The 16,967-nt window shown below is 43.4% G+C and overlaps 1 protein-coding gene across 2 annotated transcripts in view; it reads left to right on the forward strand.

Annotated features, from left to right (window-relative positions):
• Positions 1–16,967, forward strand: part of fars2 (phenylalanyl-tRNA synthetase 2, mitochondrial) — a 93,598-nt gene that overhangs the window by 29,429 nt on the left and 47,202 nt on the right. For both annotated transcript variants that reach the window (XM_080793683.1, XM_080793684.1), the window contains 6 exons: positions 1,616–1,965; positions 2,913–3,005; positions 4,972–5,031; positions 6,140–6,308; positions 8,914–9,076; positions 9,190–9,321. In XM_080793683.1, the coding sequence (XP_080649809.1) occupies positions 1,616–1,965; positions 2,913–3,005; positions 4,972–5,031; positions 6,140–6,308; positions 8,914–9,076; positions 9,190–9,321 (967 nt within the window). The remainder of the gene's footprint in view (positions 1–1,615; positions 1,966–2,912; positions 3,006–4,971; positions 5,032–6,139; positions 6,309–8,913; positions 9,077–9,189; positions 9,322–16,967) is intronic.

Raw genomic sequence — 16,967 nt, forward strand, 5'->3', positions numbered from 1 at the left:
TTTGGGTGCTATATTATTTCTAATTCTGTGAACTAGACACATTTTAAATTGGGATACTCTCTCCTCCACTTTAAGCCACCCCAGACTGGTGAAGTGGGCAGGGAGAAGGTGAGTTCTAGGATGCAACTTCAGGATCACTCTAACCAATTTATTTTGAGAGGTCTGGAGTTTCTTCTTGAGGGTCATAGAAATGCCAGTATACCAAGATGTACAGGCATAGTCAAATTGACATTGTACAAGAGCCCCAGCCAGGATCTTTAGGGTGTTTGTATCTAGATATTCTAGCTAAAAAAATTGTTCTTTGGCTTACCTTTGAAACTACTTTTTGTGCCATATTTTCTCCTGAAAGCTTAGTGTCCAAAATGCACCCCAGGTAAGTAATGGATTCCTTGGCTGCCACTTCCAAGTCCCCCACCACTATTTTAAACCCAGGAGACTTCTTCAGTTTGTAATTTGACCCAAAGAGAATGGACTCAGTTTTACCACTTTTTCACTCTCTGTCTTCAGTCTGTTAGGCATGTATGAGCAGGAGACGGAGATGGGGAGGTACACAGTCATAAACATTTGTGTGCTGTGCAGGCCTACTTCTTTGTTTGTGTGCAGCACTTTCATTTTCATGTATTTTGTGTGTGTGTGTGTGTGTGTGTGTGTGTGTGTGTGTGTGTGTGTGTGTGTGAGTCAACCAGCACTATATTTCACCTCAGCTAACCCTCGAAAAATAGCTGAGCCTCACTGTCTTACAGTTACAGAGTAGAGTGTGTGCGCGTGTACGCTGAAATGATTTGTCGAACTTTGTGCAGAGTCGCTCCAGGCCAAACCAGGCCACTGATATTCCGTCTGCCAGGTCGTGCGTTGGAGCGATTGCATGCATGCTCACACAGCAAAACCAGCTTTACATCAGTTGTAGCTCAATATATTCACCAACTCCTTTATGTCCTGGTGTAAAACTGTGATTCTACAATAAACTGGAGTCGAGACTGATAAAACCAGGTCCTTCTCAGCGGAGATTGGAGGTAGGGAGGCAGATAGTGTGAGTAGAGTTGCTGATAATTGTAAATAATGGCGTAAAAGTACAATATTTGCCTCTGAAATGTAGTGAAGTAGATGTAAAAGTAACCAAAAATGCGGTACTACTTACTTGCACAAAAGTATTGTACTTGAGTATGTGTATTCAAGTGCACGTTGACAATACACCACTTGTTTTGCACACACACACACGCACGCTCGCGCGCGCACACACACACACACACACACACACACACGCACACGCACACGCACACGCACATACAGACACACTTTTGATGTTTTTTTTCTCCCTTAATCTAGACTAGTCATTTAACTTTAGCCTATTTCATCACAAATGTATAGGCGTTACGCCAATCAGTTCCTTCCCACATACTGTAGACACACGTGTGTTGTCACTGCTGTTATATCCTATACCATGCCAGTCAGGAGTGTTATAAGTACTATAGTCTGTTGCCCCTTTGGGCAACAACACAAAAACACAATAAAATAATCCCAACGGCAACAATATTCTTTCCGTCGCTTTAACTTCTATTCTAATCTAATGGTTCTCTTTGATTCTCTCTCTCTCTCGCTCTCCCTTCCTCTCCAGGTCTGTGGACGAATCACCATGCGGATTCACTGCAGGACCTTCCGTTTGCTCCTCCCCTTCCTAGAATCCCTGCCTCGCCATTGCTCATCAGCAAGCATCTCAGCCAATGGCAGAACAGCGCTGGGCAAGCACGTCCTCCTCATCTCATGTCGTCGCCTGCAGAGCACATACTCTGGCCCCGCCTCTCGGCCTGTGATTGACCAGGTGACGGTGTTAGGCCACGCCTACCCTCGTGATGACTTCACCAATGTGACGGAGAAGATCTTGACAAAGGTGGGACGGAATCTCCACAACCAGTCACATCATCCGCTCTGGCTGATCAAGGAGCGAATCAAAGCTCACTTCTACAGGTATATACACACCGATATCGGTCCGGCACCCTTGCTTTTTTATTATTAAAAAAAAAACTATTTAAAATATAGCTGCAAGCAGCGATAAGACGAGGTCAAGCCATAAAAGCAATAAAGAAAAAAAGCTATAATGCACAATGATCCATATAAATACACTTGAGAGAAAAGACCATTCAATTAATAAATCATTGCTGGTTTGAGACTCGAGATGATGTCACTTTTTTGTTATGCTGATTGGCTGAAGGGGTTGTCTGTCAACGCCTGTACTCCCGCAGCCAACCATGCATGAGCAGGGTCCAGACGCCACACACATGAATGGAAATGAGAGGTCAAGGCAGAGTGGTTAACCAGGCTACGAATCCTTTGAAGTCGCTTTTTTTACGCCAAGAGGGGATAGAGGCAGGGGACAGAACATATCATTAATTCATTGGGAGATCTAAAGGGCAGAACCCTTTGACAAATGACTGTGAGCTTCAGTTCCTGAGGGATTCTCACGGCCCTCTACCCTATTGCAGAATTTGGTGGAAAACGACAGCACAGAACTGCCAAAACTCTAGTGAAATTAGCCAATCTACTGTCTGTCTCTCCTACACTGTCTCCCTCTCAGCCTTCCTACTGGCTGTCTCTCCTAAACTGTCTCCCTCTCAGCCTTCCTACTGTCTGTCTATCCTACACTGTCTCCCCCCTAGACAGGATGAACTAATTGAGGAAACAATGCGGAACAGCCAATCTGGGTTTAGGTAGTTCCAAACAGCCACATTTTCAAACATTTTATAGAAATGCCATAATAATAATAAAAATAAAAAAGCCCAACACCGGTCACAGTCATATATACTTAACGGACTGCCATGTTTAAGTGGTCAGAAGGGGTGGGCCGCGTACAAAAACCCTGGACAGGCGGACACGGTCACATACTTAAAATGGACCTCCCTTTTTTTCTCCTGCAGTTCCTACAGGAACCCAGGGCGCAGAGGAAGCCCTCTGTTCTCAGTGTATGACAACCTGAGTCCTGTGGTGACCGTGGAGCAGAACTTTGACAGGTAAGTCAAGTAGGGTTTGGGATTTTAAAACTATTCCGGTACCGGCTTAAACCCATCGACGCCTGACGTTGAAAAGAAAAAAGTTTTGTGCCGCATTTTTACGATTTTTCAAAAATAGCAGAACTACAAGCTCGTAGCGCGCCACTCGGTGGCGCGCTACGAGCTTGTAGATCTGCTATTTTTCAATAGCTCAAGTATAACAATGCTTAGTTAAAACACCAAAAAACGATTCCCTCTTAAACCTGTTACCGTATGTGACAAAAGATTAATCTGACTCCTATTAACCGTTCCGATTCCTTAACGGTTCCCTTTTCAAAATGGACCCTTACAGCCAGTGCTGTAAATCTTGAGTGTACACACGGAACCCTTACAGGTAGGGATGTCCCGATCACGTTTTCTTTTTACTCACGATCCAATTCCGATCATTTCATTTTGAGTATGTGCCGATAACGATTTCCCCCCCGATCTGATATTTATATTTTTATAGAACGTGTGTATATGCTATATCATAATATCCAGAAATAAAAATATTACATTTGAGTTGCTACCACTGGTCTAACTGAAACGGTATTGTGTGTTTACAAAACAAATTATCATGGAGGAAATGTTGTTAGTTTTAGATTTTGTCAACATGTCTCACATAATATGCTTAATATTGTCTTCAAAAATGTAACATCCCACGCACCCCACGCACGCACGCAGGAACACACACACACACACACACACACACACACACACACACACACACCCAATCTATTTTGGTACATGGACATGAAATGACACAACAGATGAGTAAAATTGAGTGCAGACTGTCCTTCACATCCTTTTGTTGTTAAGAGTTTTGAGTGGACCACATATTCAAACAAAGAGAACATTCTCCATGGAGAGACTCCACTTGTCGCTCCATGTTTGTCCTTCATATGAAAGAGAGAATTCTCCCTCTCCATCCACTTTACACAGTGTTATATGTTTATGAAAGAGAGAATTCTCCCTCTCCATCCACTTTACACAGTTATATGTTTAATGAAATCACTCCATGCCGCTTCGCATTCCAACTCAACTGAAGGTTGAGAAATATTTATTTTCTATTATCGCTCACGTTCCATACATAAGATAAGGTCGTGCCATTATAAGGAAGGTACTCAAACACACAAAAACACAGAACTCTTCCTTTCATACAGTACCAATAGGGTGAACGGTTTCACCATGCCAGCCTGCCTACAATAGTCTTTTCAGTGTCAGGTACCCAATGCTCACAATGCTATAATTGTTTTTTTCAAGGCTAGCTAGATATTTACTGAGAAGGAAAGCTTTTAGTGGGCATCTTGTCATGAGAGTGACAGTGAATATGAACGGCACTAAAACTTTTTACCAGAAGGACATTTTCCTGCACCTTATATGAAAGCACCGCAACGGAAATGAGCTGCTGGGCTTTTTTGCGTTTATCCTGTTGATGATAATGCAGTGTGACAATGCATGTTTGCATTATGTTTTGTTCTCAATAAAGTTGTCAAAGTCAAGTCCGGATAATCTAATATCATGATGATTTCATTCATACATTTTCAGTGGGTAACGAGGTGTTAACCCATTTTGGGCGAGAACCCCTTTTGGTGTTTTAATTTAAGCATTATGTTATACTTTAGCTATTGAAAAATATTTTTGAAACATCGTGAAAATGTGGCACACATCTTTGAATATATATTGGTTCAGACTAGTGAATGTTTTTAACTCAAATCTGTGCTTCTGGTGGGTCCCTGGAACAACAACAATACATATAATTCTAGGGGTCCTTGACATGAAATATTGAGCACCACTGATACGGAAACATTTACATTTAAAACTGTTAGGATTTAGAGGCCATTTTTTTAAGAATCGTCCTGAGGTCTAAATGGTTAATGTGGACAAGTCCCATCATGTATTATGTTCCTTCTGCTACTTTGTTTCTATGGTCTAAACGGATGGACAGTTTGCTGATACCGCCGGATCACCCCAGCCGGAACCGAGGAGACAATTACTATATCAACAGGTAATTGTAATCATTATTATTATTATTATACAAGTAAAGTTGGCTAAATATGGACCGGACCACTGTCAAACTGGAGGTTTGACAGTGACTATATCTTTCTGACTAAACTTGTGTTGTTATATCATGTTTGTTTGCTGTTGTTTTCTGGGCTCCAGAGCATAAGACTGTAAAAAATATGGACAAAGCGTTCCCCGGGTCTAACATGAACGTAAAATGAAGCCTGTCAGTCCTTCCTTGTGTACATGGCCATCTTTCTAGATCCGTTTGGGCCCAGCTGGCCATTGGCTGGCCCAGACAACGAGGCGGGACTTTCCCCCCTTCTTCTCCATTGGTTTTTATTTTGACTCGAGTGGGTGGGGGATCCCGTTCATAGACTGTAACGGTAGCCACGCCCCTCAGAACATGCGCGACTTTATGGTCATTTTTTTTATAAATGGGACCATAATTTTCCAAAAAGAATATTATGACATTCGAAATGAGACTTTAAACTAGTGACTGGAAGCAGAAAGTATTCATGACCATGTTTATTAAGGTAATACAGTCTAGGTGAAGTTGGGCCCAAATACATGGACTTCTATAGGGTTTTTTTTGGGCTCAATGACAGCGCCACAACAGGCCATTATATGAACTTTCAGGAAATCCCGATTTCCTTCACAAAATATCTGTCTGACTGCCCCCCTGGTTAAATATCTGTCTGACTGCCCCCCTGGTTAAATATCTGTCTGACTGCCCCCCTGGTTAAACATCTGTCTGACTGCCCCCCTGCTTAAATATCTGTCTGACTGCCCCCCTGGTTAAATATCTGTCTGACTGCCCCCCTGGTTAAATATCTGTCTGACTGCCCCCCTGCTTAAATATCTGTCTGACTGCCCCCCTGCTTAAATATCTGTCTGACTGCCCCCCTGCTTAAATATCTGTCTGACTGCCCCCCTGGTTAAACATCTGTCTGACTGCCCCCCTGCTTAAATATCTGTCTGACTGCCCCCCTGGTTAAATATCTGTCTGACTGCCCCCCCTGGTTAAATATCTGTCTGACTGCCCCCCTGGTTAAATATCTGTCTGACTGCCCCCCTGGTTAAATATCTGTCTGACTGCCCCCCTGCTCCAGAGCCACGATGCTGCGCGCTCACACGTCGGCCCACCAGAGGGAGCTGGTGAGGTCGGGCCTGGATGCGTTCCTATTGGCTGGAGACGTTTACAGGCGGGACGAGATCGATGGCAGTCACTACCCCGTGTTCCACCAGATGGAAGGAGTACGACTGTTCTCTAACCACCAGGTGTGTGTGTGTGTGTGTGTGTGTGTGTGTGTGTGTGTGTGTGTGTGTGTGTGTGTGTGTGTGTGTGTGTGTGTGTGTGTGTGTGTGTGTGTGTGTGTGTGTGTGTGTGTGTGTGTGTGTGTGTGTGTGTGTGTGTGTGTGTGTGTGTGTGTGTGTGTGTGTGTGTGTGTGTGTGTGTGTGTGTGTGTGTGTGTGTGTGTGTGTGTGTGCGTGTGCGCGTGCGCGTGCGTGTGTGTGTGCGCGCGTGCTGAAATTAACTATAGAGATGTTTCACACCAGCCAATTTTTTGGAGTGTAAATGATCAATTCAGTGGAAGAAAAAAGGAATATTGTTTTTATTTTGTTCACAGCACAGATGAGGCACTAACATTTAACTACACGGTCCGTCAACAAAAGACAGATATTGCCCTAGTAGTTAAATAGAATTGTTGTCCAGCGATGCATTTATATGCAACTTTGTTATGGTCCAAAGGTACTGTATATGACAGTCGGCTCTGAGCTATTTTCATAATATGAATGGAAATATTGATTATATTCTGTTATGGCTCCTCTTGAAAAAAGGGTTTTGACACCCCTGGTTCAATGGACCCGAATGGCCCTATATTCTGGCAGGAACATTTGGCAAAAATAGCAGTGCTACAAAGAAAGGGACTCTCAGAAAGAAAGAAACCAGGTCCAAGGGGATTAGACGCTGTTTCCATCAGTGGTGGTAGATGTAAACAGATATATTTTTCTTACGTAAGGTGGCCTCTGCAATTTGTGAATTATAGCCAAAGTATAAAATATGGCTTACTGGGTGTATACGTTTTCTAATAATAATCTAAATCTGCAAAGTATACTGTAACTAGTGTCACATATGTAAACAATGACATACTCAAGTGAAGTAAAAATTACCGTAAGGTTGTACTTGAGTAAAAATTTACTTTCTAAATCTGGTTTGGGTGACCCGGAGAAGGCCTTGTGGTGCATTTAAAAAACAAACTCTGTAACATTGGCCTGTATAGTGGACTGCTTTGCATGGTTGGAGAGCCCTGTCCCTGGTGGATACTGTGTTACACGGGGAAGACAATTTAAGCAGCGGTTTGATTCATTTACAAGATGTATTACCTGCAACTCTGTTAGTTTCACGGTCTATCGGACCTTGTTTGTTCTTTGTGTTGATGGGGTGTTGTTGAGGTTGGGGAATTCTGCAGCCTAAAGACGGAGGTTCACGCATTCCAATGCGTGGTTAGAAATCTATCTTGGATAATGAATGTTAATGTCAAGTATTTGTCCCCCGCCAACGTACTTAAAGTAGCATTACATTTCCATTCTCCGTTGATCTATCTTCGCCCTTGTTTAGTATTTCATGTCATGTAATGCAAGAGAATGCACTCCAAGTATACCACCAACAAAACAACAAGGCACTTTCAATGTCCCTGGCGTCACACAGCACCCGCCTTACATGTCCTGTGTCAGAACAGGTTTCAGGAATTGAAAATCTGAAAGCCACTCAGTAACGCATCAACCACACAAAGTTGAGTGCACTTTTATTTTTATTTTTTCATTCTTTAAATGCTTATTTTATTTGAAAGTGAAAACATTGTGGAGATACAAGGTTTCGGTCTGGCAGTGATGATATAATTTTTAACGTCTAACAATAGAACTCTTAATGGATGTTGGTAATGGTGCCAGCTTGTTTTAATGGTTGGCGATGGTGCCAACTCTTTTAGCCACTGTTATCTGTGAGTTGACTTGTAGAGTTATCTGGAATGTGGAGTTCAGTTTCTGTTTGACTTCAATCTCTTTTGGGTTTATTTTATTTTAGGGTTTTTGTTTTGTTTTGGTGTGTCAAGGAGAAGACAGTGTTCTCCCTGTTGAGTTGATAAGATCCATATATCTCTAAATGTCTTCATCCCATGAGCCATATCCGCTACATCTCCGTCTGTGCTGGGGGTCTCAATATCCCGCACAAAAGCACCACCATTCTAGAACTGGTGTGTAAGAAAGACGTAGATTTGTCCATAATCCAGGAATCACATCTACTTTCAGAAAGATGCTGTTTTGCTTTGTAAATAAGTTGCAGCTCCCTGTTTCTTTTTTTTAATTTGCTCCTATGAGCCGGTGAAGGGTGATGATGTGTGTATGCATTTAATTTAATTGATTCTTGTGAATCAGTGTTTCTCAAAGTGGGGTTGTTTTGGGTTCCCCTGCAAAATGCAATATAGCATCAAACCATACAGTTAATGTTGTAGCATTGTGACTAGCTGTGACTCTGGCCATGGTACTGAATTAATGTTGTAGCATTGTGACTAGCTGTGACTCTGGCCATGGAACTGAATTGATATCATTGAGACTAGATGTGACTCTGACCCAGTTTTAACCTGACATTGCAGGTTCAAAGACATTTTTCTTTTACTTAAGTAAACTTAATTGCCATACTTAAAATACCAAATATAAAATATATGAAATAATATATGAATATATTCAATAAATATATGAATTCCCTGTATTAAAAAAAAAGTGCAACAGTGTTGGCATTCAGCTAGGGGTTTCGCGGACATGAAAATGTTTGAACACCACTGAAGTTAAAGTGACACACGTTCTACTATCCTTTGTGCTGCAGGTGTTCTCCAAGGTGGAGAATGGACAGGACCTGTCGTTGTTCGAGTCAGGCGGCCGCAGGACCCCTCACAAACAGGAGACTCACACACTGGAGGCTGTCAAACTGGTGGAACACGACCTGAAGAAAACTCTCACACACCTGGTCACACACCTGTTTGGAGCAGGTACTGTCTGTCTGTCTGTCTGACTGACTGACTGACTGACTGTCTGTCTGTATTTTCATGTTGTAATTTACAGATTGTTTAACTAAATCTACCACTCTCCTCTCCTCCGTCAGAGGTGGAGGTCAGGTGGGTGGAGTGCTACTTTCCTTTCACTCATCCCTCCTTTGAGATGGAGGTGCGTTTCCAAGGCGACTGGCTGGAGGTGTTGGGATGTGGGGTGATGGAGCAGGAGGTGGTCAACTCAGGTCAGGACGAGCACACGCACGCGCGCGCACGCACACACACACACACACACACACACACACACACACACACACACACACACACACACACACACACACACACACACACACACACACACACACACCGTACCGTATACATCCCGGATACTGCAGCATAGTGCCATGTACACAGTCACACTGCTGGCATCTCGGTCGATGTGCACGGGTTCACCAAACCCGGCAATTATGCACATCAATGTCAAGAGAGACAGATACAGAGAGACAGATACAGAGAGAGAGAGAGAGTTCTATCTCAGTCTTCTGGTGTGTGTGCCACCACGTCCGCTCACCTCGCGTGCCGGGGAGCTCGCCGCAGATTTCACCCTCTTTCCACTTGATCGATCAGCAAAACAGCAGAGATTGAGGAAGATTAAATGTAAGGCTGCGGAGTTGACCCGAGGCTTTACTCCACTGCGCTATAGGACAACCTCTGCTGTGGTACTGGATGCACCTTAATGCACACTGCGCCGTCGCTGTCGAGCATATCATCATATAATAGCCTTTATTTAACCTTTTCCAACAGTGACCTGGCCAGGCCAAGACGCAGCATTATTACAACATTCATGCTACAATACAAAACAACACTACATACACACAAGAGAACACAATATCCAGTTACCCTAATGTGCTGAATATATGGAAATATCCTTAAAGAAAAACGGGGATCGTATTTTAACTGGGGACTAGACTACTTGACGTTCTTTTTTCCACAAATTATTCTTGAAAAATGAGGGTCGTCTCATAATCACAGTCGTCTTATATTCGGCACAATACGGTAAAATGGTTACGAACGACTTGTAAAAGCAGTTACATTTAGCCTCTCTATCCTGTAAAATAGATAAAAATTCCTCCCAAAGTGATCACCTCAGATAGGTTTCCGATCCAAATCCTTCCAGGATTAAGGGGCAGCATATTGACAAGCTTTTTTTAATTTCAACTTTCTTACTTTCAACGTCTGAGCAGTGTTTTGGGAACGCAGGCAATAAACCTAACCTTATTTCACCTTTTTTGTATGTTTCCAACTCCGTAAATGAATTCCCTCTTTTGTCGTACAAGAATGCCACACAAAAGTAGAAAAAGTGACATGAGCTTGCAACATATGCGTGCTGCGTTGTGGTTCACACTATGCTGTGGAGATGTAACTTTTAAACAGCAAACTTTATTTTAGTCAAACAATGTCACTTACACCACCTTTAATGACAGATAGTAGTTTTTGCCACTGTAGCGGGATGTCTGAATAAATGCGGCTGTTGTCTCTTTCACTGTCTGACTCAGCTCTCCTACTATATCAACACACACACACACACGCACACACACCATTTGTCACTGTTTTTTATTTCACTCCGTCGAGATTTGTTGTTGATCATTGTTCGGAGCTTGTGGGCTTGTCAACTCAGTGTGTGTGCGTGCGTGCATGTGCGTGCGTGTGTGTTCTGTCTTATTGATCTGACAGACTGATCACTAGACCTGATTAAAGAAACACGTAGGACATTTCATCCACCTGTGTCTGTGTACTGCCATCTTAATGGGCTTCTTCTGTTGCGAGAACAGCCTGTGCAGTAAAACCACAGTCATTCATCGTGAGGAGCGGTGCATTGTGACACTCATACCTGTCTCGCTGACACACGTCACAGATGAATAAACATACACAGCATGTCTCCCGGGAACAGGATCAGGAAGAGGGCTCACGGGAAAAGACAAGCAACTAGAGAAGTGTGCTCCAGGGCAAAGTTTGGAAGGCAGTCATGGCCACTTCGCTTTTACTGGCATCTGAAAAGTCTAATATCATACATCTTGATCAAATCGTTACACACACAGACTCCGATGCGTATTAATCTATTAATTATTCTAATGCTATTCTAAGTACGAACTTATTAGCAACAGACTGTAGTGTAGGGACACACATGCGCACACAAACACCGGTGTCACTCATCAAAAAGAACAGATATGTAAGCTTACAACGTGTCACATTGCCTTGACAACTTCTCTCTCTCTCTCTCTCTCTCTCTCTCTCTCTCTCTCTCTCTCTCTCTCGTCTCGAAAAGTGCATGCAAGGCCACTGAGCCACTCATGCTTCATTCTTCAGGGTATACTACTACAGCAGCAAAACACTTCAACATACAGACAAGATGTAAATTCGAAGCAATTACTTTCTTTGGGTGTACAGTTAGTTATTTCTTTCTGTCTACAGTGTTGTGTATCATCTGTCTACTGAGGTAACACACCTGGGTGCAGTTTACAACCCCACCACAGGATAGTGCTAAAGTGCAGAGCAGGAAGCTCTGTCAGTTGTGTGCGAGTGTGTGCGTGTCTGTGTATCCTGTTCTCTCTCCAGAGGTAATGTATTCTCAGCCAGTATTAGTGCAGGGACGCTAAATTGGTGCTCAATTGGATCAAATGGATCCAGACAGACTAGCTTGTACCGTTATGTCAGGTACTTTCGAAGTACGCACACACGCACGCACGCACGCACGCATGCATGCATGCGTGCACGCACACGTTTGCGGCTCAGTGGAGAATGGAAATGAAAGAGGCAGATCGTTTAACCCATTCTGACCGGGCACCCATTTTGGTGTTAGCATCATGTTATGCTTTAGCTATTGAAAAATAGCAGATCTACAAGCTCATATCGCGCCACCGAGTGGCGCGATACGAGCTTGTAGGTCTGCTATTTTTGAAAAATTCGAAGAACGACTGACATTTTTAGAATCTGATCTCAGGTCAGAATGGGTTAATCAGACCAGTGTGTGTCCCGTGGAAACCTCGTATGAATCTGATCTCAGGTCAGAATGGGTTAAGCTAGTGGTTCTCAATGTGCCGTGCAGGGAACACCAGGGGGGTCTGTAACTCTTGAGAGTGTACCAATGGAACCGTACAGGTCTCCATGCAACACTCTGTGAGCTTGTAGATCGGCTATTTTTGGCGAGTGACACTGTAGTACAGCCATAGACGTGAACAGAAAATCACACCCGTGTGAAGTGAGGGGCGCTCATATCATACGTCGGCATGCATCATCTCACTCTGGCCAATCACAATTTGCGTCCTCACCTTTTGTCTTCAATGTTTGTGTTTACACAAACACTCAAAGCTGGACATAAAAAAATATCTGGATGACGTCATCCATTGGACCAATATTGAAGCCACTATTTCAGCGACTCCCAGTAAGACGCCCTGAGGGAGAGAAGCGTGTGCGACTGACATATGGAATGTCCATATATGGAGTTCTAAGGGTGGCAGCAGGGACAGTGTCTTGAGTGTACAGGGTTAGATGAGGGCCCAGGTAGGCCTAAAGAATTACAAACAAAATATAAGAAATTCCGTAAGTAAAAAATAATAATAATTACGGAGTAGTGAAAATACCAGATTTTCAAGGTCGCGACGCGTTCACACCCCGCTGTGAGCTTGTAGATAAGCTATTTTCACTAGTTTGCATCCCGGGAAAATGTCTAATCTCTCTTTTTGGGTCTCGACCCGAAAGGTTTGGGAACCACTGGTCTCTGGGACGTTAATGAGAACTGCAGCATTTTCAGTACTGCCTTATTACCCTCGTTTCCAGCGACGGCGTGTAACGGACGCTCGCCTCCTCCTTGAGACGCAGTGGCGTCATGTTGTATGATGATGTTGTAACGACTCGTACTTCAGGTGAATCCATTACGGCTGGTCTGAGATCTGTGTGGAAGAATGAGAGGGTGTGGTGGGGAAGGTCCAATAGGAAATGAACAGCGAGGCAAATGGGCCAATAGAAAACGGGCTATCCCTATTCATTAGAACCAGCATTCTCCCCCCCCCCCCCCCCCATTCCATTCCATTCTGTATTTTCTCTCTTGGAATAGAAAAAATGATCTTTCTCCCTCCCTCCTCTCTCTGTCTCTTATTAAAACAGTTAAACGCACGATGTCGCTCTACACTCCCTGAACTCTCTCTCTGTGTGTGTGTGTGTGTGTGTGTGTGTGTGTGTGTGTGTGTGTGTGTGTGTGCGCGAGAGAGGTGGTTCATGAAATCTGATTAAAACTGGTGCTTCTGCAAATGAACAGCTCTTCAAACCTCTGGGATTGTGTGTGTGTGTGTGTGTGTGTGTGTGTGTGTGTGTGTGTGTGTGTGTGTGTGTGTGTGTGTGTGTGTGTGTGTGTGTGCGCATGCGTGTGTAGAAAATATCTTGTAGTGTACGTCCTTGGCTCTGCTGCAATGCACTTGACATTAACACATAACATGCACAATACATACACTTGCATACAACATTTATAGATGCACACCACACAGGCATGTAGTGCACAACATTTGCATATTTGCACATGTGTGTGTGTGAAAGTACACACACACACACACACACACAATTGTAGTTAGAAAGTGTTCTTGGAGTATCTTGGAGCACTCCTCGCTGCAGGGAAACACACATGCATGCACGCACGCACGTACTCTCACACACACACACACACACTTATTTCTCCAATTCTCACTCTCTCACCCCCCATCCACTGCGGCACAGTGGCTCTGGTTGGCATGGAAACCACTCATTCAGTCCCCTCCAACACACTCACACACACACACACACACACACACACACACACACACACACACACACACACACACTCACACACAGTTTCTGGAGCAGAGAGAGTGAGAGACAAAAGAAGGGTGCTGATTGAAAGAGAGAGAGGGATTTCGGGAAGAGAGAGGGGGGGGGGTAGACGGGTGAATTAAATGTGTAACAGAGGAATAGCAGCCATATGTGAAGTGAGGCTTCATGCATGATACTAGCCTGGGGGTTAGGGATCAACTGTGTGTGTGTGTGTGTGTGTGTGTGTGTGTGCGTGTGCGTGTGTGCGTGTGCGTGTGCGCGCGCACATTATTGTAAGAATCTAATGAGAGAGCGAGAGAGAACATAGATGGATAGGTGTTTTACGTTTTGTATTAATATAGTTTGACGTCTCACGAGAGAGAGAGAGAGAGAGAGAGACATTGCAAGATAATTGACAGAAGAGAGAGAGAGAGATGGATAGACTGTGAATGTTGATGGAAGGAGGTGTTTAATAGAACTGGGGGGGGTTGATAGAGGGGTGAGGGGTGATAAAGGGGTGGGAGTGGTCGTCGGACGGAGAACGGAGGAGGAAGCGACGGAAAAAAAGAACAGAGAGAGAGAGAGAGGAAGGAATGTAGAGATAAAGAGATATTATTAAGTAACACGTGATGGATGGATGATTTGATGGATAGATAGATGGGGGGTGTAACGATACGATTCGATTTAGAATTTCAATGATGCACTATACATCGATGTGACTTGTATCGATCGATAATAGTTCTGCAATGCAAATACCGTATTGTCCCGAATATATACAACTGTGATTATGTGACGACCCCCATTTTTCAAGACTCATTTGTGGAAAAATGACATTGAATGTAGAATAGTCTAGTCCCCGATTATAATACGATACGTTTTCTAGGATGTTTCCATTGACAAAAAGAAAACAGTTTTATATTCAGGCCAATAGGGTAATCCATTGTATCGACACTAAAAACGTGTGTGTTTCAATATCAGGCAACGTTAAGACAAGAAAGAGAGGTCCAATTATTTTTCCATTCCATATCTCTACGCTTCCACACTATCCACATGTTTCAAAGAGGTTGTGGAATAGATTTTGCCAGTGACATGAAGATAACAAAGCTACGTCTGACATTTGTAGCTGCTACATGATCGTCAAAGCTACAAATACTGTATACTGTGCAGCTATGTGTCTTTGTGTCTTCTGTATCTGCCACAGCATTACCGATAAATGGATGGATGGTGGAGGGAGGGAGGGAGGGTTGGGAGGGGAGGGGAGGAAGGAGAGGCGTGTCTGCTATTTCTTTGCTTATTTATTCATTAGAATCCTGCTGCGATGTAATCCCTTTACACACACACACACACATATCCACATATGGGTCCCCGTGGGACGGTACGCATGTGTGTGTGGGCAGGTTTGAAATCTGATTAAACTCGTGTTGGTGACAATTAACAGCCCTTCAAACCTCTGGGAGTGTGTGTGTGTGTCTGTGTGTGTGTGTGTGTGTGTGTGTGTGTGTGTGTGTCTGTGTGTGTCTGTGTGTGTGCGTGTGCGTGTGCGTGTGCGTGCGTGCGTGCGTGCGTGCGTGCGTGCGTGCGTGCGTGTGTTCCCAGGGGTCTCTCCTCTGTTGCTGGCATCATATGGGACCTGGCGCTAATAGCCATCCTGGCTCACTTAGACACACTTACGCACACACTTACGCGTGCATGTGCACACATTTCTAGTACCGTACTATACTTGTGAGGACATCAACTTTTTGGGACAGTGATTTTATGCAAGCTATTGCATTCTTCTTCTTCTTCTTAGAAGTCTACATTATGGGCTAGTAAGCACCATGACGTCAGCAGTAGTATAACTGGCATAATTCAAGATTCAAGACGTTTTATTTGTTACTGACTCATACAAGCAGCAAAATGTTGTTGGGACTACATAAAACAAAGAAGGCAATTAAATCGTAAGCAATAAAATAGAATGACAATAATTTATACAGATATACAGTTGTAGGACAAAGTATAGCTTAACATGATTAGCAGTGTTTCCTTATGCAGTCAATTCCTGATACAATACTGTAGCTGCAGATCAAAAAAGGTTGTGAACAACTGCTCTAAATATCTAGCCCTAACTTTAACCTGACACTTTTCCTTAAAGTAAGCATAACTCCCCAAATAAAATTTTAACATAAAACGACCATTTATCGTGTGAGTACCGTGATAACTGTCATTAAAATGTTCTATTTCTCAAATTGTACTGTATATTTGTAGTGACATTTGGTCCTTGTGTGTGTGTGTGTGTGTGTGTGTGTGTGTGTGTGTGTGTGTGTGTGTGTGTGTGTGTGTGTGTGTGTTTTCGTGCATGTGTGTGTTTTCGTGCATGTGTGTGTTTTCGTGCATGTGTGGTTCAGCTGGTCTCTCATTTGATCCTGTTTAATAAATCATGAGCCAATTTTTACCCCACACCTCCCCTCCGTCTATCCATCCATCTGTCCACCCCGGCACCACCCCCCCCCCCCCCCCTCCAAATCACCATCCATCCATCTTTACACCTCCATTTATTGTCCTCCAATATTTGTATTCTTCATTCTGTTCATTGTTTTTAGTGAGTTCACAATACGGTTAGATAGATACAGATAGATAGATAGATGGATGGATAGATAGATAGATAGATACATAGATAGATAGATATATAGATAGATAGATAGATAGATAGATACATAGATAGATAGATGCATAGATAGATGGATAGATGGATAGATAGATACATAGATAGATAGATAGATAGATACATAGATAGATAGATAGATAGCGTATTGAGTCATCACCGTGGTGACCTGTCTTGTTCTGTTTGACTTGTTATCTCCGCCCACTCTTGACCTTTGTTCCTACACAGACACACACACACACACACACACACACACACACACACATACACAGTACACAGACACACACACACACACACACACACACACACACACACACACATACACAGTACACAGACACACACACACACACACACACACACACACACACACACACACACACACACTGTCGTCACTCCATTTCTTTCATTTAT

Source organism: Protomyctophum bolini, assembly GCF_963924005.1.
Source record: "Protomyctophum bolini genome assembly, chromosome: 21".
Classification (NCBI taxonomy): domain Eukaryota; kingdom Metazoa; phylum Chordata; class Actinopteri; order Myctophiformes; family Myctophidae; genus Protomyctophum; species Protomyctophum bolini.